Source organism: Canis lupus, chromosome 30 (assembly GCF_003254725.2).
Source record: "Canis lupus dingo isolate Sandy chromosome 30, ASM325472v2, whole genome shotgun sequence".
NCBI classification, from domain to species: Eukaryota; Metazoa; Chordata; class Mammalia; order Carnivora; family Canidae; genus Canis; species Canis lupus.
Genome location: NC_064272.1, coordinates 30,222,480 through 30,244,768, shown reverse-complemented (window position 1 = coordinate 30,244,768; position 22,289 = coordinate 30,222,480). Strand labels below are relative to the sequence as shown.

The window sequence follows — 22,289 nt, the reverse complement described above, 5'->3', positions numbered from 1 at the left end:
CCTTTGGCCCAGGGCGCGATCCTGAAGACCCGGGATCGAATCCCACATCGGGCTCCCGGTGCATGGAGCCTGCTTCTCCCTCTGCCTGTGTCTCTGCCTCTCTCTCTTTCTCTCTCTGTGACTATCATAAATAAATAAAAATTTTAAAAAAAAGTTTTAACATTTTTAAATTATGCATTTGATAATTTTATTTTTAATTTTATTAATATGCAATGTAATGTGTACACTTTTACATATGTAAATACATTTCAGAAATTCAGAGGACACCTTAGATCAAAAACCAGAACTTTAACAACATCCAGAACCTCCTCTCCTGCCTACATCTAGTCACTGCTCGCTTCACAGATGAACATTAGCATGGCCTGTTTGGAACATGTACGCTGTGTATCTTTGGTGAAGCATTCATTTTTTGAGAACATAATTGTAATGCTATTATCTTTTTTAATGTTTTAATGATATAATATTTTCTATCAAATATTAGTTTAAATTTTCACAGTTATCTCATAAAACTCTTTTTTATAGGTGGTTTGTTCAGATTGGGATCCAGACAAGGTCTCCTTGTTGCATTTGGTTGATATGTCTATTCAAACTTCCTCTTTGTTCTCTCTCTTTTTCCCCCTCTTGTCCTCCATTCATGAATAAATCGGGTGATTAACTCATTATGCCCCCTCCTTTTTTAACATACAAGAATAATTTGTTGTGCTAAGAAATAAACCTCACAACCCGATTCATATTTATTAAAATGAATATTCTGTGCTCTAGATTAATTGGATTTAAAAGGGAGGCTGCCCACAGAAATGATTTCATTAGTCAAGCCTGATAGGAGGTCTGAGAAAGCAATTTTGAACTAGCTTTAGGAATTACAGAGGGTTGTGGGGAACCATCCAGGAAAGCACTGCAGTTACCACCAAATGTAAGCAATTTACAGGCTGACGGAGACGTCCTCCCTTTCTGTCCCTCTCAACACATCTGTGAAGCCAGCCTAGGACCAGTGGTGGTAGGTCTAGAGATACCTCTTTTTCCCATTGTCATTTATATACTAAAGCAATCAGGCCATTAGTCTAGATTAGGCTGATTGCCTAAGGAGAAAGCCAGAGTGAGGTTCTTGTCTCACCCAGTTAAAGAATGAATCTCATGGACAAAGGAGAGTGAATAAAGTGTGGGGGGGAGGGTGCTGTATGTAGAGATATGTAGAGATAAAGGAGGTTTCCAAAGCAATTTTTATATGTTAAAGTAGACTCACAGGATCCTGAAGGTCGGCTAAGATTGCCCTTTATCCTTAGCAAAGTGTCAGTATCCAGGCATTTGAGTCCCTAAGAGGAATGTCACTCAGCCCACCTCAACGACTTGTCACTGGCCTGCAAGTAGTAAGGAAATTTAATAATTTTTCTTCTGCCTTTGTTTCCCACATCAGTTGGTGTTTAACATGTCTTCCCGTCTTATCTGTTTCTCATGAACTGGTAGTTTATTGCATTATTTATTTTTTTAACTTTACTTTATAAAAATATAAGTGTTCACTCATAACATTTAGTAACTACTGAGGAAAAAAAAAGTACAGATTACGTCCAGTCTTACTAACAAAGTACAGCCACTGTCAACAATTGATTTGACTACAGAACTCCCCTTACTTTTTATTGTTGTTGTTTTAATCCCTACTAATATCCATTACTCTTAAGAATATATTTGGAAATTCTTCAAGAACAAGATTACTGTACCAGATCTTCAAAGATCCTGAGAAGACAGAGAATTACCAGTAAATCTTGGGATCCCTGGGTGGCGCAGCGGTTTAGCGCCTGCCTTTGGCCCAGGGCACGATCCTGGAGACTCGGGATCGAATCCCACGTTGGGCTCCCTGCATGGAGCCTGCTTCTCCCTCTGCCTGTGTCTCTGCCTCTCTCTCTCTCACTGTGTGCCTATCATAAATAAATAAAATAAAATAAAATAAATTAAAAAAAAATTACCAGTAAATCTTTTTATGATTGGAAACAAAATTAGCTATTTTATGTCTTTTAGATCTTAGAACTAAACACCATTCTTGTATTTTAAATATAGAAAAAGAGAAAAAGCAAATTACAAATAACTGAAATGCCTTGTAGCCTGTACCCGAAAAGTACTTCATGATAAATGCACACCCCCAGCATGTGGGAAACTGTAGAATTATAGCACATTTCCTTAAGTTTGTGCTCAAAACAAAAATGCATGCCTTGAAAAGCATGTTTTTCATTGTTTATTTGTTGTTTTCTTAAGTTGTGCTATTGGAATAGAACGGAATAGGACAGTTGGACAGTTTATCAGAGAATTTATGGAAATAAAAGATTTCATGTCCTTTCTCATTAATTGTAATGGTTTTACTCTTTGTTTTTTAATAATGAACAGGATCCCTGTCAAAGTTTGCCTTACCTGGGAAATCAGAAGTGGCATCTTCCTGCAACACAAGTAATACAAATATCTTCCAGAACTATGCAATGGAGGTACGATTTTAATCCAAAGAGTATCTTCCTATACCACTTATAAAACTTACATTCTTAAGTATTCATGGTCAGGAGTAGAGTAATAAAAAGTTAAATATGTAGCGTCTGAAAATTTCAGAATGTATATTGCAGCTGAATAAAGTTAAAATATCCAGTATTTCAGAATACTAACATCATACTGCATCATCTCTGTTCAGAAGCAAGTCTCTTCCTTCTTTTGGGAGATTTATCAATGTACAAAGCTTATTCCATTTTCAATATTTCTAGTTATCTCTTTTTATCTGTATGCTCTCTTGGAATTTTTATTTCACATCTGAACCTCTTAAAAACCCAACTCTACTATGCAAGCATGCTTTTATGAGGGGACATGGAGCTGGTTTGGCATTTGTGTTCCCTTTGCCCATCATGTTTGTCATTCTTTCTGTCAGTTTGTTGTGGATATCTACTGGAGATGCTGCTGTGTCTCTTTTTCTCACAATGAAAAAATTATGCTTTTACACTTTAAAAGTTTCACGTAATTTTTTTATAAAAATTGCTTCCAAATACATTTGTGAGTGTTGTCGCTTCTTCAGGCCAATTTGCATAAAATAGATTTGCACGTAGCTGGAAAAGAAATAGTGAGCCCTGATACTATAATTGACAAAGTTTCTGATAGCTTCAGGAATTTCTATATTTTATTCATGTAATGACAGCGTTTACATTTATCTATAGCAACACCTCTTGTCTTTAATGACAGACCAGGGTTTTGTTGCAGTTTTTAATTAATGCCCAATCTGTCGTGACTGATACTGTAGTAAAAAATGTATATTGATCACAAACATATGGCAACAATGACCAATTGCTTTAAAAGTTTCTAAGTCCACTTCTCAATTTCTTTACTTATCACAAATCAGAAAGACTTGTAGATTCACACTCGTCTGGTGACCATACCATGAGTAGCATACAGACCCATAATACAAAATTACAAATACCTATTTTGGGTATTAGCAAATTAGTGCTTGGATTTACTTTTTCATTAATAAAACCATGGCAGGTTTTGCAGTAATTATAATGGTAAAAATGCTCACTTAAATGCAAGGTTCCCTTTCAAGTAAAAATTTTGAATTCGATTTAGCTAAATATAATATAAAAATATTTTTTGTTATTGTTTATACCTTCTGAATCCTTCTTTTAGTTTTCCAACAGATTTATGGATTGAAATAGTTTTTAACTCATTGTATCTCCAATAGGCTCACTTTATAAAGTGCTATTTTCTCCCATAGGTTCTTATCTCAAGTTGCTCTCGGTGTAGAACTTGTGATTGTCTAGTCCATGATGAGGAAATCATGGCTGGCTGGACAGCAGATGATTCAAATCTCAATACTACATGCCCGTTTTGTGGCAATCTCTTCTTGCCCTTTCTGAATATTGAAATAAGAGATTTAAGACGACCCGGAAGGTAAGGATTTGTGCTTTCTTTTACCTTCATGTTTGAGGATATTTCCTAGAATATCTCTTTTCTCAAAAAGCTCCCTTGATTCACATTGCAGATACTTTCTGAAGTCAAGTCCATCTACAGAAAATATGCATTTTCCATCCTCCCTTTCAAGTCAGACAAGGCAGTCTTGTATCTCAACATCAGCCTCTGGTCTTGACACGTCTGTTATCTCTGTTCAAGGGAATTTTGATCTCAATAGGTAATTATCATGTGAAACTATATTTTAACATATATTACATGTTTCTGAAAATGACAGAAAAACCAGCTGACCATTTAAAATTTCTAGGGGTGCCTGGGTGGCTCAATCAGTTAAGTGTCCAACTCTTGATTTCAGCTCAGGTCATGATCTCAGGGTAATAGAGCCTGCTTGGGATTCTCTCTCTCCCTCTCCTTTTGCCATGTGATTTCTCTCTCTCCCTCTCTCTCTCTCTCTCTCTCTCTCTCAAATTTCTTTGTATACTAGATTCATAATCTTAAGTTCTTACCCCTAATTAAGACAGTATTAAAATTCTCTAATAACCAGGGCACCTGGGTGGCTCAGTTGGTTAAGCGTCTGCCGTCAGCTCAGGTCAGGATCCCTCAGGGTCCCAGAATTGAGCCCCACTTTAGGGCTCCTTGCTCAGCAAGGAGCTTGCTTCTCCCTCTGCCTTCTGCTCCCCCTGCTTGTTCTCTCTCTTTCTCTGTGTCAAGTAAATAAATAACATCTTAAAATTTTTTTTTAATTTTTAAAAATTCTCTAATAATCTAAATGTTTAAACAGTTATAATTTATGCCTTATGAATACAGTTTAAGTTGTATAATTCTTATATGATAATGTTTACTATGTTTTAAAAGTAAAAATTCCAGGGACACCTGAGTGGCTCAGTGGGTAAACCATATGACTCTCAATCTCAGGGTCATGAATTCAAGTACCATGTTAGGCATAGAGCTTCTTTAAAAAAAAAAAAAAAAAAGTAAAAATTCTGTAGAACACTTGAAGTTCATCATGAATATCTTTCTCTTTTCTCTCTCTCTTTCGGAATTACATCAGTACTAACTTACTTTACTTTGGAATATTTAGTAATCTGAGAAAACATTTTGAGCTGATAGAGGACTTTACAGTAAGCCTAATATAAGTACATTTACACTTAAAACAAATGCAGAAACTGACTTCATTTTGGAGAAGTATCAGACACCATATCTATAGCGGGACGGGAGATGTCCTATTGGTAACTGCATGTTGCAGAAAAAAATGCCTGCAGGGAACTGGGAGGCTGACATGACATGTCTAAGCCTGAGTGCTTAGACAGCACAACTGCAAATCTGTGTGGTCGTAGTTTTAGCATAGCCCTTTCTCTGACTGGGTCCCACAAGCTTGTGACTCCTGAAGAAATAGGTGCCTGTTTTCTCTGCTTTATCCTCTGGGCCTACTGTGGTTCCTGATGTATAAAAGTTGTCCACTAAATGTTTTTAATAAATGAATAACTTTTGGATATTTAAAGTTCACTGGATAAAAAAAGAAAATTTAACATGATTAGACTACTTAAAAATATATCCTATGGGAATAGCCTGACTAACATCTTTATTTGATTTACTTTGCTACGTATCCAGCTCTGATTCTAAAGCACTGGTCTTTCTGGATGAAATAAAATAAATCTAGACAATGATATGCTTTTTTTCTTTCTTCAATGCCCAAGCAAATCTAAACTGCTGGAAAATACATGTGCCCGAACTATTCACATCCCTGCTGATAGATCAAAAACAGGTGTGTCAAAATGTCCAATATTTCCAATGGCCAGGAGTGTTAGTACTTATGGCCCCTTGGATAAGGAAGACACTGGAGGCCAGAAGCTCATTCCTACAGGCAGCCTGCCAACTACTTTACAAGGAGCTACAGTATGTATTTTGGTGTTTTTTAAATTTGGATATTGATGATTTACATATGATTTTATTCCCCTTGCCCTATACAGCCTCATTAACTTCAATTTTATAATGATCAAGAAGAGTTTCTAGTCCAATTATAAAATTATAGTATTTTTTATTTACATGGAAATTGTGACAGGAATTTTTATAATTGATTTAATATCATCAATGTTGTATTTTCCATTTATGGTTTTTTATTTATTCAACAGGATTCTTTAGGATTAGAGTGGCACCTTCCTAGTCCAGATCCTATCACAGTTCCATATCTTAGTCCTTTAGTGGTATGGAAGGAGCTTGAAAGCTTACTGGAAAATGAAGGCGACCATGCAATAACAGTGGCAGACTTTGTGGATCATCATCCAATCGTGTTTTGGAACCTGGTGTGGTATTTTAGACGTCTCGACTTACCCAGTAACTTACCTGGATTGATTCTTTCTTCTGAGCATTGTAACAAGTATTCAAAGGTATGAAAATAAAAATTAACTAAAAGGCAGTGCTACTGTCACCATTATATTTGCATATACCAAATGACAAAAAAAAGTAATTTTTATGTTGTTTTTATAAAATAACCATCTGAAACATTAGATCAGTAAAATTGTTTTAGTTGCATTTTCAGATAGTTTTTCTTCCTAAAGCCCTAGCGTAAGACAAAATCAAGTTTTGTAGCCTTCTTGTAAAATTGACATAATAAAATGGTCTATGTTTTTATTGTAACCTCAAAAAGAAAGTGTCAGTGACTCTTACAAGAAGAGTTTGTGATTTGGCCCCACTCATGCCTCATACCTCCTTCAAAAACAAGCCTTACACATTTTTAGGAGGATGTCTGTTGTTCCTAGTTCAGCATGTCCTACCATTCTCTTCAGTCCTTTTCTCAGTTTTTGCATAGCATTTAGATAGTTATATGTTTACTTGTATTTTTGATATATTATTATGTAGAAGTGTTTTACTTCTTCATATGTGTATCATCCCCACTAAATCTCAACATCTCTAAGTTAGGAACTTTTTCTGCCTACTTGTACTCATGTCTATGATTGTGCATATGCTTTGGATTTTCAGGACATGATGAATGAATGATTAAGAGGTTTACTCAGTGAGTTATCTAGGGTGAGGTCTTGGACCGATGTAGAATGAGGCTCCTGGGTTCATTTTTCTGGGCACCCTCAGTTATAAGCTGGTTAAGGTTAGCCCTTCATGGTACCCTTTCTTATTGATCTAAGTAATTGGTTAAAACTGCTACTTCAGAGAACATTAACTTCTCAACTCAGCTCATCTTCCTTCAGTAGAGTTAGATGCATACAAACCGGTCATTTCCTGCCCTCTTTCCTCTCTTGGATACATATATCCTAAAAAATATTTGTAAGGATCTTTATAAGATATTTACCAAACATTATCAGGTAAGAATTGTTAATGAATATGTTTGTTCTTCAATACAGATTCCTCGCCACTGTATGTCGGAAGATAGTAAATACGTTTTAATACAAATGTTATGGGACAATATGAAATTACATCAGGATCCGGGACAGCCTTTGTACATCCTCTGGAATGCCCACAGTAAGTGCTGTCATAGAATGCTGACTTGGTTTATGTAAGAGTAATCTCTACTTGCTTTAAATAGCCTGAACTAATATATAACTAACTTCTATTTTACTATCCTACTTTTTGTCTTACAGGTCAAAATCGTACTCTTTTGTTTGAGAGTGAGTGTTAAGTTTGATGTTTTTAGTACTATCTTCCATGGAGGCCAAGGGATTTTTTGGTTTTTTGGTTTTGTGTTTTGAGTGATGCTACGTATGTGCTGGAGGGGTTATGTTTCATGGAGTTCGCTTTTAGCACATTGCTCGTCCCAGTTTCTTCTTTTTACATATTTGTTTGTTTCCATCCCAGGCTGCTGATTTAGAATTTTCTCCAGGGGCTGTATTAAGGAAAACGCATTTTTAGAATTTGTCTGTTTGAGGCCACAGAAAGCTTTAGGCCTATTTTCATCATTATGTGTCCTTCTGTTCCCTTTTTTTTTTTCTTTCTCATTCTTAGATTTCTATTCCTTTATCTACTGCCCTTAATTTGTTTTTAGTGCTTTGTAACTTCTTTAATAACTATCAATTGCTGCTTAGTTACATTGTTCTTTATATAGAGTACGTTTTCCTTCATCTGCTCTTTGGTCTTTTACAGCCCAAAAGTATCCAATGGTCCATTTATTGCAAAAGGGTGATAATTCATTTAACCAGGAACTGTTGAAAAATATGGTAAAAAGCATTAAAATGAATGATGTCTATGGACCAATGAGTCAAATTTTAGAGACACTGAATAAATGTCCTCATTTTAAAAGACAGAGGTAAGTGTGTCTTAAATGAAAATAACGTTCCTCTAAAAAGTTTCATATTATTGGCTTAGTAATGTGTTTTATTATCTCATGCTTATATTAGTATAAATATTTTTGTGCAGAACGTAGAGACCATATGAATAGTAATATCTTCACTCCTTTTTCTCCCCTAGGAGTTTATATAGAGAAATACTATTTCTCTCACTTGTGGCACTGGGAAGAGAAAACATTGATATAGGTAATTCAGCATAACATCTAACAAGTAGAGTTTATATACCATGGTATCATTTTAAAAGTATTTTAAATATTGATAGTCTTTATTATTTTAGTATTATTATTTTAATATTAAACTATATTAATATATTCTGATTCTTTGATTTCTTTAATAGATACTTTAGTCATTGTTAGTAATAGTAATGATAAATGATAAAAGCTAACATTTTTTGAGGACCTGCTATGTACCTAACACTGAAGCAGGTACTTTCCATGTATTCTCTCTGATAATTCTCCCAAAAGTCCTATGAAACTGGGACTGCTGTTGTTTCAGAAGGGATGTAAAGTGGCTAGATAATCTATTTCATAGGCCCCAAACTTTTTTGATTGATCATCTTCTTCTCTCAGTAGTTGTGCCTGGCTCCCTTTAAGTTTCCACTTATGGGTCTCAGGAAAGGACAGAAAAAGTCCCCAGTAGATAAAAAAGAATGGGTGGCTATCAGGCATTGAGAGACTGGAGCAGAGTTTTGACATTTTGTCTGGGAAGTTATAATGTAAATAAGTTAATGAAAGTCATAATGATATATGTAAGTCCTCTGACTTGAGTGGTATCTGACTTGGGTGCCCTGCTTAAGTAAACCTTCCAACTAAAGAGTAGATGTGTAATCGGCCATACTTTATAGGTGATTGTATACTATCTTAAAAACATCCAGTTATTTAGAGTTGGTTAATACTGGTTGACTTTTTTTTTTTTTTAAGATTCATTTACTTATTTGAGAGGTGTGTGTGTCTGTGTGTGCGCGCACGCGTGTGCATGGAGGAGCAGAGGAAGAGGGAGAGGAAGAGAAGCAGATTCCCCACTGAGCATGCAGCAGGACACAGGGCTTGATCCCAGGACCCTGAGATCATGACTGAACAGAAACCAAGAGTTAAATCCTCAACCGACTGATCCACCCAGGCGCCTCTCAAAATGATGATAATATACAATAAGCTTATGCCCTATTACAGGTTGCTCAGCCAGACCATATGGAACATGAATAGAGAACAGGGGCATTCCCTGTGGTGCTAGCTTCCCAACAAGTTCACTAAAGGATGGGAAAGAGTAGGAGTTAGTGGATGAAGTAGAGGCCTTAGAGCGGCCATCCCCAACTGGGTATCTCAAGGCAGTATCAGTCACCTTCTCACCAAATATGACCTGTGTCAGTCTTGATGCCAAGAGAGAGCTTGTAGAATCCAGGAGCAATGATATGTGTGGGTGAGATGGCAAGCATCTTACAGAATGAAACTACTAGATAAAGGTAAATAGATAAAAGGTAATATTTTTTTATGTATTCATTATCTAAAGCGATTAACCTTTTCTTAGCACATTCTATAGAAAAGTCAAATTTAGCTAAAGTTTAAATTTCCTGACCCACTAAAATGATGCTGTGAGAGGGAAAGTATAAAAAGGCTTTTATCTCAACAATCCATCATTTACTTTGCTGTAGCCAAAACAAGCATTACATGATCCCTGCAGTGGTGCTGTTAAATTTCCTTATCCTTGCACCCCTTCCCCAACCAGAGCCAAATTTAAAAATATGCTTCCTTCCTGACCCTAACCCCCATGGAAAATTTTATTCCTCCTCTATTAGATCTGCTTGGAGATTATTATATAGGTACTTTTACTAGTACCTTAAAGGAATTTACCATTTCATGAGTTCAAGGGCTCTTTTCCCCTGACTCTCTGTGATGACAGACCTGATAGTAACTTCCTTTGCCAGTTCTTTGAAGGTTTCTGGAAGCATCTGAGTTCTTATGGCTTGTCCTTTATGGCTTTCTCTGGGTGCAGAACTCTTCATGGTCTATACATATGTTGGGTATCCCTCAAAAAACTATCACTTTCTGTGTAGACTCAGAATTGACGCCCAAAGAGAATTTAGAAATCCAAGAGGAAAGATCAGAGACTAGAGCAATAATGGGAGGAGAAAAGCAAATTTGATACCAAATATAAATGAGAAAATAATTGATATTAGAATGGACTAATGGAGGGGGAACCTAGATGTTAAAGGGTTAACTTCTGGAGGCTTCTGCTGAGAGGCAGACTGAACTATGCAGAGAAGGTACCTAAAGTGCTTTGTGACCAGGAAAGAGTGTGGAGAATGAGTTTGAAGAAGCAGCCAGGAACTAGTTCATACAGTCTTATAGGCGCTGCCATGTATTTTGGACAGAATACTCAGTGTAGTGGGAAATACCTGGGGTTTTTTAAGCAGGAGAGAGACATGATCCAATATATATTTTACCAGAATCTCTAATCTATGGAGAACAAATTGGGTCCAGACCCAACAAATAGTGAAAAGGGCAGTTAAGAAGCTAATGTAAGAGTACAAGTGGTTTCGGTGTGGTATTTTACACAAAACCAACATTTAAAGGAAAAAGAGGGGCTCTTGGGCTGGTTGGGTGGGAAGAGCCTGTGATTCTTGATCTTGGGAGTCATGAATTCAAGCTTCCACATTGGGTGTAGAGATTACTAAAAAATAAGTAAATAAGTAAACTTTAAAAAATAAAGGACAGACTGATTTGTAAAAAAAAAAAAAAAAGTAAGACCCAGGGAAATATAACCAGGGAACAGTGTACTCAGAAGGTACATTGAGTCATAGATTTCCTTGTTAAAAAAAAAAAAAAAAAGTGGAAAAATCTGGACAAATTCCAATAAAAAAGATAAAACTTACTTAGAATTAAGGACTATTTGATGGAGAAAGCTAACAAAAGCGTAACTGTGTTTAACCTATAATTTTTTTGTAAGTAAATACTGTATGAATGGGTTGAGGTGCCCTTTCCATTAAAAAGAGGAAAAGAATGAGGTGCCTGGGTGGCTCAGTCAGTTGAGCATCTGTCTTCAGCTCAGATCATGATTTCAGGGTCCTGGGATCAAGCCCTACATCAGGCTTCCTGCTCAGTGGGGAATCTGCTTCTCCCTCTCCCTCTGCAGCTCCCCCTGCGTGTTCTCTTTCTCTCTCTCTCTCTCTCTCTCTCTCTCTCTCAAATAAATAAAATCTTAAAAAAAAAAACTGAATGGGTTCAAATTGCAACTAGGGGGCTTTGAGCAGAATGTTGTAAATATTTGTCCCTTTTTGGTTTGGGAGTTTTGTTTCATTTAGAGAGAGAGAGAGCACACATATATATATGAAAGAGCAGCAGAGCAGAGGGAGAGAGAGCATCTTAAGCAGGCTCCACGCTCGGTGCAGAGATGGACACGGGGCTCGATCTTACGACCCTAAGGTTATGACCTGAGCTGAAATCAAGTCAGACACTTAACAGACTCAGCCACTAAATGATTAACTGGAAAATTAATCATCTAGGAACTTACATGTAAATACCTACATAACCTTTTACCTTACAAAACAGAAAAAGAGCAAACTAAACCCAAAGCAAGCAGAAGAAAGGAAGCAATAAGTATTACAGCAGAAATAAATGAAATAGAGAAAAAAACAGGAAAAAAAATTTTGAAGAGAAACTCATCAAAATCAAAATTGGTTCTTTGAAAAGATCAATGAAATTGACCTTTAGTAAGAGAAAAAGAAGATTCAAATTAATGAAATCAGGAATAAAAGAGGGTATACTCCTACTGCCCTTCCAGATACAAAAAGAATTATAAGAGAGTACAATAAATAATTATATGACAATAAATTCAGTAACTCAGAAGAGATAGGCAAATTTCTACAAAGACAGAAACTATAAAACTGATTCTAAAATAGAAAACCTTAAAAGAGCTATAACAAATAAATAGATTGAGTCAATAATCAAAAACTTCCCAGAAAGAAAAACAAAACAAAAAACAAACAAAAAAAACCCCCAAAACTTCCCAGAAAGAAAAACCAGGACCAGATGGTGAATTCTATCAAATGTTTAAGGATTAACACCAATTGTGATGGACTTCATGTTTGTGCCCTATCTCTAGTATGTTAAAGCCCTAATGTGATGGTATTTGGAGATAAGGACCTGGGAAATTAATAACATCATTTGGTTGGAGCCCCCAGAATGGGATTAATATGGATTGAAGACTTAAATGTGAGATCTGAAACTATAAAACTCTTAGGAGAAAAGAACAAAAATCTGTTATGATATTGGATTTGGTATTGATTTCTTGGATGTGACACACATAGGTACAAACAACAAAAGAAAAAATTTAAAAATTGGACTTAACAAAAATTTAAATTTTTTGCATCAAAAGATGATATCAGCAGTGTAAAAAGGCAACCCACAGAGTAGAAGAAAATACTTGCAAGTTGTATATCTGGTTAAGGGATTAATATCCAGAATAGAATTTTTTAAACTTCTAAAACTTAACAAAAAAAAAAGCCAATTCAAAATGGGCAAAGAACTTGAATAGACATTTCTCCAGAGAAGATATACAAATGGCCAATAAGCACATGAAGGATGCTCAACATCACTAATTATTAAGGAAATGCAAATCAAAACTATATTGGGGTTCTACTTCACACCATGATGCTGGCTCCTATGGAAAAAAAATAAGTATTTGTAAGGATATAGAAAATTGGAACCCTTGTACATTATTATTGAGAATGTCAAATGGTACAGCTGCTGTGGAAAACAATATGGCAATTCCCTTAAAAAGTTAAAAATAGGGGGTGCCTGGGTGACTCGGTTAAGTGTCTGCCTTCTGTTCGGGTTGTGATCCCAGGGTTCTAGGATCAGCCCCATGTCAGTCAGGTTCCTTGGTCAGTGGGGAGCCTGCTTTTCTCTCTCCCTCTGCCTGCTGCTCCTCCTGCTTGTGCTCGCTCTCTATATATATATCAAATGAATATATACAGTCTTTTTTTTTAGATTTTATTTATTTATTCATGAGAAACACAGAGACAGAGAGAGGCAGAGACTCAGGTAGAGGGAGGAGCAGGCTTCATGCAGGGAGCCCGATGGGGGACTCAATCCCAGAACTCCAGGATCACATCCTAAGCCGAAGGCAGACACTTAACTGCTGAGCTACCCAGGTGTCCCTACATACAGTCTTTAAAGAAAAACAGAATTTGGAAGAGATATTTGTACATCAGTGTTTACAGCAGTATTATTCATAATAGCTAAAATATGGAAACAATCCAGGTGTTCATTGAAGGATGAATGAACAAGCAAAATGTGCTCTAATACATATAGTGAAATATTATTCAGCCTTAAAAAAGAAGGAACTTCTGGCATATACTACAACATGGATGAACCTTAAGGACATTAGGTTAAGTGAAATAAGCTAATCACAAAAAGACAAATACTGTAGGATTCCACTTAAGAAGCACTTAATAGTTAAAATCACGGAGTCAGAAATAGAATGGTGGTTGATGGTGGAGGGTAGAATGGAGAATTATTGTTTAATGGGTATAGGATTTCAGTTTTGTATGAGGAAAGGAGTTATGGATGGTGGTGATGGTCTGTAATGCCAACGAACTATAAAATTGGGTAGGATGATAATTTTTATATGTATTTTACCACAACTTTAAAACTTGGGAAAAAAGACTCTTAAAAAGAAGATATCTTACAACTTTAAATTTCAATGGTCTTTATAATCTAGCTCTAAAATGCTAAGGATTGGGACTCCAGGTGGTTCAGTGGTTGGGTGTCTGCCTTCGACTCAGGGCATCATCCCAGAGTCCCAGGATCGAGGTCCACATCGGGCTCCCTGCGTGGAGCGTGCTTCTCCCTCTGCCTGAGTCTCTTCCTCTCTGTCTCTCTGTCTGCCATGAATAAATAAATGAATAAAATCCTAATAAATAAAATGCTAAGGATTTTAAGGTCCCTGTTTGAGCTCTGAACTCCTGTAGTCATTTAGTTGGCAGAAACGACCTAGAGATTGTTTCTTGGCCTCTGATTTTATAGTTCTGTAATATTACAAAAACTTGATTGTTGTTAATATCGAGTATAAATTGCTGAATGCCCTTCTTTCCTTATGAACTTTTGCAGATGCATTTGATAAAGAATACAAGATGGCATACGATCGTCTCACACCTAGTCAAGTCAAGAGTACACACAACTGTGATAGACCACCAAGTACAGGGGTGATGGAATGTCGAAAAACCTTTGGAGAACCTTATCTTTAAAATACGCACGTGTGTGTATATTTTCAATATGTATTATATAGTCCATGTATAAAATAACACTTAAAGACCCTAAACTCTTTTTCTTCAATTTTTGAAAATGCATTTGTAAATGGTTCAAAAGTCCAGATAGTGTATGTACAGAATGTTTTCAAAAGAGAAGAGTGACAAGTGAGGAAAGAGCCATTTTGTTTCCCGTTTCTTTTTTTTTTTCTTTACTTCTTCCATAACAAGTAATTAAGTATTTTTGTGACAAGGAAATCCCTGAACAAAATTACTTCTCAAAATAAGACAGTAGTTTCATGGTTTCTCTTGGAAGAGACACACTGAAAAATCGTGTATGGAACTTAAACAAATGTAAGATCAAAGTATTTCCTGTTTTCATAGACTATTCAAATGTTTTGACCATGAAGTTGTATTATACATATTTTAAATTGTTTATAGTAAGTTGATATTTTTTTAATTTTTAAACAATATAACAAACAAAATGAACTTAAACTTATGAAGCAAGCAGTTAAGTGCTTATTTTCCTTGTCTGCTGCTATTTGAAGTAATTAGTTCAGCTGCAGATCTCTATATGTATATCTATCAATCTCTATATATATATTTTTTATTACTTGGGGGAATGATTCAAATGTCAGTGCTAGTGTCAGTGTTGTGCTAGGATTGCATGTTAGTACCACTGATCCTGACTGCAGTGAATGAATGAAAGCAAAGGTGTGCACTGCCCAGACTGACTCATTGAGCCTTGTGGGAGGAGAGCTGGAGAGGTTCCAAGTCTGCTTCTGCAAAATCAGGTTCAATATACTACGATTTGAAAATTTTCTCTATCACTAACAGATGCATACAGTACACAGGGATAGCTTACAAAGCCAAATATCAATTTAAATTTTAATATTCTACATGAACATTTACTTTGGAAAATATGTCAAACAACTTATTCCAAATTTTACCCTTATTTTAATATCTAAAATATTGGGTATGATGCAGGTTATGTCATATTTATCTGGAATATGACCTACCAGAGTATTGTTATTATATATATATATAATATATATACATATATATAAATATTCAAAATATTTTTTCAAAAGTAGAAAAATTATAACTCTCAAAGTACAGCCAGATAGAATTTCCCATATTGAGGAACATGGCTTTTTCAGTAAGCCTTCAGAATCTGAAGTGTATGGAATCTAAAACCCAGAAATATCCAGAAATCAGACAATAAATTGAATGTTTAAGTACCAAGAGTATTAAAGAGACTCTAAAAAAAATCTTTTTAGTCCCCTTATTTCAAAACTTAGTTTTCTTTGGGTAATTTCTGATAAAAAGTATTCTTTGACTATTAGAATTATAGATTGTCAATATGTGTGTGTGCATGGTTACACACATTGTCATGAATGAATTCTCTAGACAATTTCAAAGAAGAAGGAAAGGGATGGTTCCAAATTTGGTGTGTAAAGCCAGTAGAGTCCAGGACACTTGTACTGGGGATATCTGAGACTTCGAATCAATTTAGCTACAGAAAAACTACCTTTTAAGTTCACACCATTAGTGAATAGCATCAAGCTGACACATTTCACAGCTTTCTACCTGGGGAAGTAATGGGGAGAGTTTACAAATGTGAAATTTTGGTTTGAATTAGTTTGGAGCTGAACTTGCTTACTTGAAAAATCTGGTGCTATGCACATATATATGCCTTTCCTTTGTAAATACAACTCCAGTCTTCTCCTTTATAATTCATATCCAAGTTTCACAGTCTAATGGAGTCTTTTGTTCCCTAAATCACTTGAAAATTGTCAAATGAGACTTTGGCATTGGCAACAAATATCCTTCCAAATAGGGTTCTGGGGTTCTATTTTGGTTTTTTTGTTGTTGTGTGTTTTCTTCCCTTATAAGAACAGCTTTCACTGCTTGTGTTTAACACAAAATATATGTAAGAATTATAGTTGTTTGATTTCAAATATCTGACCAAGAAAAGTGAGGTAAAGCCTATTCTTTATGGTTCAAACTCATATGGAAAAGTGAGTTTAATTTTTATCTCCTCCCTCACACACATACAAAGTTTTGTTTCTGCTTTTGGTTGGGTTTTATTTCCCCTACTTTAAATCCCCAGGGAATATTATTTGTACAAATTTAGTGTTTAAAAATAAAACCGAAAACATGAATAGAAAGTGGTAAGCCCTGCTCGAAAGAAAATTAACATCTAGATCATCCTTTAAAATAATTCTATACAAACTTTTCTTCAATTTTCTCTCTGTTGAGGATACATTTTGAAGAATCATGGCCAATTGTGTTGGAGAGAAATACATTTTTGCTACATTATGTGTCTCTTGTTTTCTTACTCTTAGTTTTGTTTATACATTTAACAGTTGAAAATAAACCATGCTGTGTCCTGGTATAACTTGTTTACTACTTCCTCCCATGGTGTTTTGAATGTCATACATTTGTATTTTGTATTTTAATATTCAGCTTTTCCTCCTACTGCCAGATGGGGGAATTATGCAGTCTATTCATATTCTGATTTTTTGTCTTTTCCATTCCCTGATATTTTGGGGGGACAAGGGTGCTTTAAAACTCTAAAACTACCAGTTTATTTTATTTAAGTTTTTCTTATATGTTTTTACATTTTTGTATATGGCCCCAGAAAATGTTGGTTCAGCATTTTAGGTGATAAATACTTATTTTACTTTATGCTGGTAATTACTATGATACTTTAATGCAACTCGCAAGTGTTAGCCTGGTGTATGTACAGAGAAGGCGGTTATATTGTATTTCTAAATACTGTTGTAAGCATATGGTTAGAAGATACCAGTTTGTATGGTAATGTGAGATGGCTCGGTTTTATTTTGATTTTTCCTACTAGAACTTAAAAGCTGCTATTAGGCACTTCATTTCAAAGCAGAAAGGGAAAGGACGGGCTGCCTCTTTAGGAGAGCCCTGGGTCCCCTTGGGCGCTAGAGCTAGCCTGCTTTGCCCTTCCTGTTTGAGACTAAGTTTTCTTTCAGAATTGCATTCACTGGCAGCTGCATACCAGTTTACCTTAATATTCTCAGACGTATTCTCTTCTTATCCCTTTATACTGGCCTCTTCCTTTGGCTTCAAAGCAAGTACATCTTCTGGCTGAATTATTTTTGTTTACAAAAATTAGCAGGCACAAATTAATATAAGAATTTGTCTCTTACACAAAAAGCCTGTGTGCATGTGCTTATTCTCCAAGATGGTAGCAGACTCTACTGATGAAGTCTCTATGGCCTTTCTACAGTTGCTGTCATTTGCATGGCTCCCTCTTTTTATCTGTATAGATTTTTTTCAGACGTTGTCCTGTGATAAAACCCCTGGAGCAACTGACAGAATTTTCTGTAAAGGAAATTTTTCAGGTTTTGCCTTCTTATCACACTGAAGGGCCTGAAGACCAAAGACGGGCCTTAGGCTATGAAGGCAGCCTTAGGCCGGGGTGTCCTGCTCGGCTCTAGTGACCCCTATTCCCCACCCCCACCCCCCACCCCCGGTAGAGACAGCCCTGATCAGAAGTCCTCTCTGCACCTTCCATAACGGCCAGTCCCAAAACATATTGCACTTGGAGGATTGGGAGGGGACTCTCCCACAAAAAAGGATCCCAAGGGTATTCTTTGTCAAGGAAGGCCAGCCTGTTCTTCAAATGTATCTACCAGTCTGTGCCCTCAATACTACATTCCAGTTCCTGCTCCCTTAGGTATTCAATCTTTAAATAAAGGTAATGATGTTATAGACAGTGTCATAAAAGTCCTGAGCCTATAATTTTGATAAAAATATTTTTAGATCTATTGACGGAAGCAACCATTTAACCATGTAAACATTTAAACAGAACATCACTTTTCAAAAATTTGGAAGGAATCTTTTTTTTTTTTCAGTTCTATATAGAAGAACCTTAACCCATTAAATCAGGAAGACGTTCACATTTTTAGAAATTTGGCCCAAATCCATTACCAGGATCATCAAGGAAAATACGACTGCGGGAGGGATGAAACCATCATTTGTGCAGCCACTGTCCACCAACTGAGATATCCAGCGGGACAGTTCAGGCATCCTAGGCTGAATGAGTGACCCAGCATTTGTCCCATGTGACTAGATAGGTCACTTCACTTATCAAATGAGAGAACCATCTCACCATTATCTTGACATTTTTAGATGATTCTTCACCCTACAACAGCACAATTTTAATAAGTTATAGATTTATAAACATATAACAAAAAAATTTCATTTCCAAGCATAACAAATTTGTTACATATGTAACAAAAGTTACATAGTTTTCCATCTCCCTGAAGCCTCCTTTCTCCCTCCCACCCCAGTGACTTCTTACTCATCCATCAAGACCCAGCTTTCATTTCACTTGACTCTTTCTGTAACAGTGTTAAGTGATCAGACCTTCCTCTCTAAGGAAAGCAAAATACCAGACATCCAGCAAACTGATGGGAATAGGTAGGATGTTAGATCCTTAGAGTTGACCTTAATCATGAAATGGCTGTCCAGCACTTTCTTGTGACAAAATGTTTCACTGTCCAGTACTCCTCATCAGTCATTCTGGGGAAAAGCCTCAGATCCCAGGCTATCAGGCAACGTCCCTGAGGCTAGATGGAATTGGCTGCAGAAGCCCAGAGTTTGGCATTGGGGCCAAACTCCCTTCTGTCTCATTCCCTCCTCCTGTTCTTGGACCATGCCATATGGAGACAGGTAACACAGCAGCAGCAATGAGGATAACTAAGAATATGGAATGTGAACGTGATCCGTAGTTTTCTTGAGCATTCTGACCAAGTGACCTAAAGGTGTAGATGAACTCATCCATGTTTGGAAAATAAAATACCATTGGGACTCACAATTTATTGAAATTTAATAAAAGTCATTTCCAAAGAATGTGAATCCTGGGGCAGGGAGATCATTAATTAGTCAGCCCATCATAAGAGATGGATTATGGACTAAAGTATTTCGAACATAGCCCTTCAACACCAAAATGTTTGATTTGACTTTTTTTACATCACATCTGTCCTGCTATCTAGTCTTCAATGTCTTCTCGTGTTTGTAATTAAAGCCATATTCACCATCATAATCTATAGTCACCTGAGCTCCTTTTGCTCTGAAACCAGACATAGCACTATTTCATTTCTAATATGTCCCTAAACTCAATGCTAGTATAAGCAGCAAGCTGTGGTATTTAATATACAACCACTTCAAATTGCATATATAATATTTAAATAACCACACAATTTTTTAAAACACAGTAGTCTTTTACACTAGCTATTGGAAGCAGTGATACTCTTTCTCACCATGTTGTCATCATGTTAAGAATTTTTGGAATTTCGGGATGCCTGAGTGGCTCAGTGGTTGAGCATCTGCCTTTGGCTCAGGGTGTGATCCCAAGGTCCCGGGATCGAGTCCCACATCGGGCTCCCTGCATGGAGCCTGCCCCTCCTTCTGCCTCTCTCTGTGTGTTTCTCATGAATAAATAAAATATAAAAAAAAAAAAGAATTTGGAATTTCTCCTTTGTAACTTCCTGGAGATCCACTTCTAAGCCACACAGGAAATCAGTCTTCTTGCTTTATAATCCTTTCTAGGTTGACACACAAAAATAGCATTACCCCACTGGATCTCTTACTTTATAAACCAGATTTAGTGCTACTGATTTTGGATTCTTTTTAAAATTACTCCTTTTCTTACTAGTAGCAGCTGTCACTGTTAGGTGAGAAGATGCTGGAGAAGCCAGGGCAGCTTTGTATGACTGTTTAATCCCTTACGGTGACAGCTTGATGGAGACAACACTAACTTGGATTTTCTAGTAAGTACATATGTTTAAATAGACCTTATTTCCTTCCCTAATATCTCCTTCACTTCCAATTCAAGGGCGATTATAAGTTTTAATTTCTGGGGCTACTTTTTTAATTTCAGTTTTCAGAAATGCAGCTATAAGAGCTAAGGTAGTCCTTTTAAACTATAAAATATTGGTACACATTTGTCTGGACTACAGTGTGTAATGATAATTGATTCCTGTTATACTTTTTTTTTCTAGTCTTAGCTCCTTAAACCCACAGATAACTGGACCTGTAATGTTTACAAACCTGATAAAACCTCCTGTTTTAAACAGAAAAAGAGGGGACAGCAAATTGCAGCGTGTTCTTGGGCCAGGGAGGGGGGTATAGACCACATCTGCATCTTTGGATCGGCAGCCCTTCAGGAATGATCAGGGAACTGCGAGCATGGGAACTTGTCTTACTGCTATTGTGAGCATCCCAGCCCTCACCCCCAAGTTAGCGCTCATTCAGAAAACCCTCTGACTCCATAGGTCCTTCTCCTGGCCTCCACATGATGGCTGCTGACGTCACTCAGGGGTAGGAACGCCATCCCTCCGGAGGTGAGATTCTTAAGCCACAACGAGCTGCAGGGGTTTCAAGGATAATGTTCAGTCCCAGATCACATGCCTATCAGAGGCTCTTGGCCACTCTGGTCACTCTCCTGGACCATGTTCATTCTTTAATTAATGTAACAAGAAGTACAGTAGCTTCTGGCATGGTTTCCTGATCCATGTCCGTTGTGAGCAACAGTGACTCTGACTCAGACAGACACAGGACAGGAAATGATTCGATCTTCTAACATCACGCTGATTATCAAGAATACAAAGTAAAGGAGGAACATCGTGAAGCCCAAAATCTTGTTCATTCTCCATTTGCACGATGCAATTGAAGAGATCACAAACAAGAGCATGAGAAAAAGCAAAACAATTGCACAAAACAAGCCATTGCTGCTGACTGGAACTGGCTGTAATCCATTGAGGAGAGAGAAAAGCAACCAAGGAACAGGCAGGCTGCAAGATTGAAGAAATAATGTGAACATTCTTAATTTATAACATAACAATCCCATATACATGATAATAATCCCACACACATAAACAGAATTTTACAATTTACAAAGCATTTTTACACACACACACAAGCCTACCAAATAGAAGAGAAAATATCAGCCCCATTTCACAGATGATGAAACTAAAGTTAAGGGAAATTGAAATTACATGCCCAAGGACTCACAATAACTAGAAGACCCTAAATTAGGACTGAAATTTTCTGAGTCCAAGTGGGGTTTTTTCCCTTCATAATTCATGATCTGTGTATGAGGAATCTCAGTGGGTTGATGTGTGACTCTTTAATCTCTCAATTTTTATGATAAATCCCATCTCAGGCTAACATGTCTTTAAATTCTTTATGGATGAGGGCTCTCCTGTGTTCCACCTCCCCCCCTCCATACACACACATACACAAATTCAAATTAAAGAAACCAAAGCCACCATCCAAATCTGAGATAGGCCTATGGAAATGAAAACAGTTCAGAGGTTCTGCTCGGACCAGTTGGGAGGAGGCAGTTAAGAGAATAAGTACAGGAAGATGCAGCATTTGCATGTTTAGACAAAATGCTTTTAGAGCCTCTAAGCTGGCAGGAGTCCAAATGCAAAGGGCAGAAATATCAGGAAGCGAACTTGAGTCATTGCTCCTTCTAACCCCACATGTACACCGTGGAGGTCAGTGAACAGAGCATTTCACTGTTTTTGGTAATGAATTTGATGGACTTTGTTTTTCAATTCATCTATAAATTCTACTCAGTTACCTTTCAGGCAGCATTTTTGTCCTATTATCCCATTTGGCTGTGATGAATGAAGGGAGGATATTTTGCTGCCTTGTAGACAACTAATAACGTAAATGCCCTTTTATTCCATGTATAAATAATGAAGCAGAAAAACCAGTGAACAGAACCAACACAGTGTTTTCCAGTCATGTTCAATATGCCTTGGGAAACAACTTTG

At 36.7% G+C, this 22,289-nt stretch overlaps 2 protein-coding genes across 10 annotated transcripts in view; one reads left to right on the top strand and one right to left on the bottom strand.

Moving 5' to 3' along the window:
- Positions 1–17,295, top strand: part of DENND4A (DENN domain containing 4A) — a 141,053-nt gene extending 123,758 nt beyond the window's left edge. For 4 of the 7 annotated variants that reach the window (XM_025472433.3, XM_025472438.3, XM_025472435.3 and 1 more), the window contains 10 exons: positions 2,377–2,471; positions 3,734–3,909; positions 4,001–4,147; positions 5,625–5,823; positions 6,060–6,314; positions 7,284–7,401; positions 7,521–7,547; positions 8,020–8,182; positions 8,344–8,408; positions 14,330–17,295. In XM_025472433.3, coding sequence (XP_025328218.1) covers positions 2,377–2,471; positions 3,734–3,909; positions 4,001–4,147; positions 5,625–5,823; positions 6,060–6,314; positions 7,284–7,401; positions 7,521–7,547; positions 8,020–8,182; positions 8,344–8,408; positions 14,330–14,466 — 1,382 coding nt within the window. In that variant the 3' untranslated portion in view covers positions 14,467–17,295. The remainder of the gene's footprint in view (positions 1–2,376; positions 2,472–3,733; positions 3,910–4,000; positions 4,148–5,624; positions 5,824–6,059; positions 6,315–7,283; positions 7,402–7,520; positions 7,548–8,019; positions 8,183–8,343; positions 8,409–14,329) is intronic. The other 3 variants (XM_025472439.3, XM_025472437.3, XM_025472436.3) reach the window with 1 other exon arrangement.
- A 76-nt stretch (positions 17,296–17,371) lies between these two features.
- The window catches only part of SLC24A1 (solute carrier family 24 member 1), a 30,924-nt gene continuing 26,006 nt past the window's right edge, over positions 17,372–22,289 (bottom strand). For all 3 annotated transcript variants that reach the window (XM_049104039.1, XM_025472440.3, XM_049104040.1), the window contains one exon: positions 17,372–21,299. In XM_049104039.1, coding sequence (XP_048959996.1) covers positions 21,050–21,299 — 250 coding nt within the window. In that variant the 3' untranslated portion in view covers positions 17,372–21,049. The remainder of the gene's footprint in view (positions 21,300–22,289) is intronic.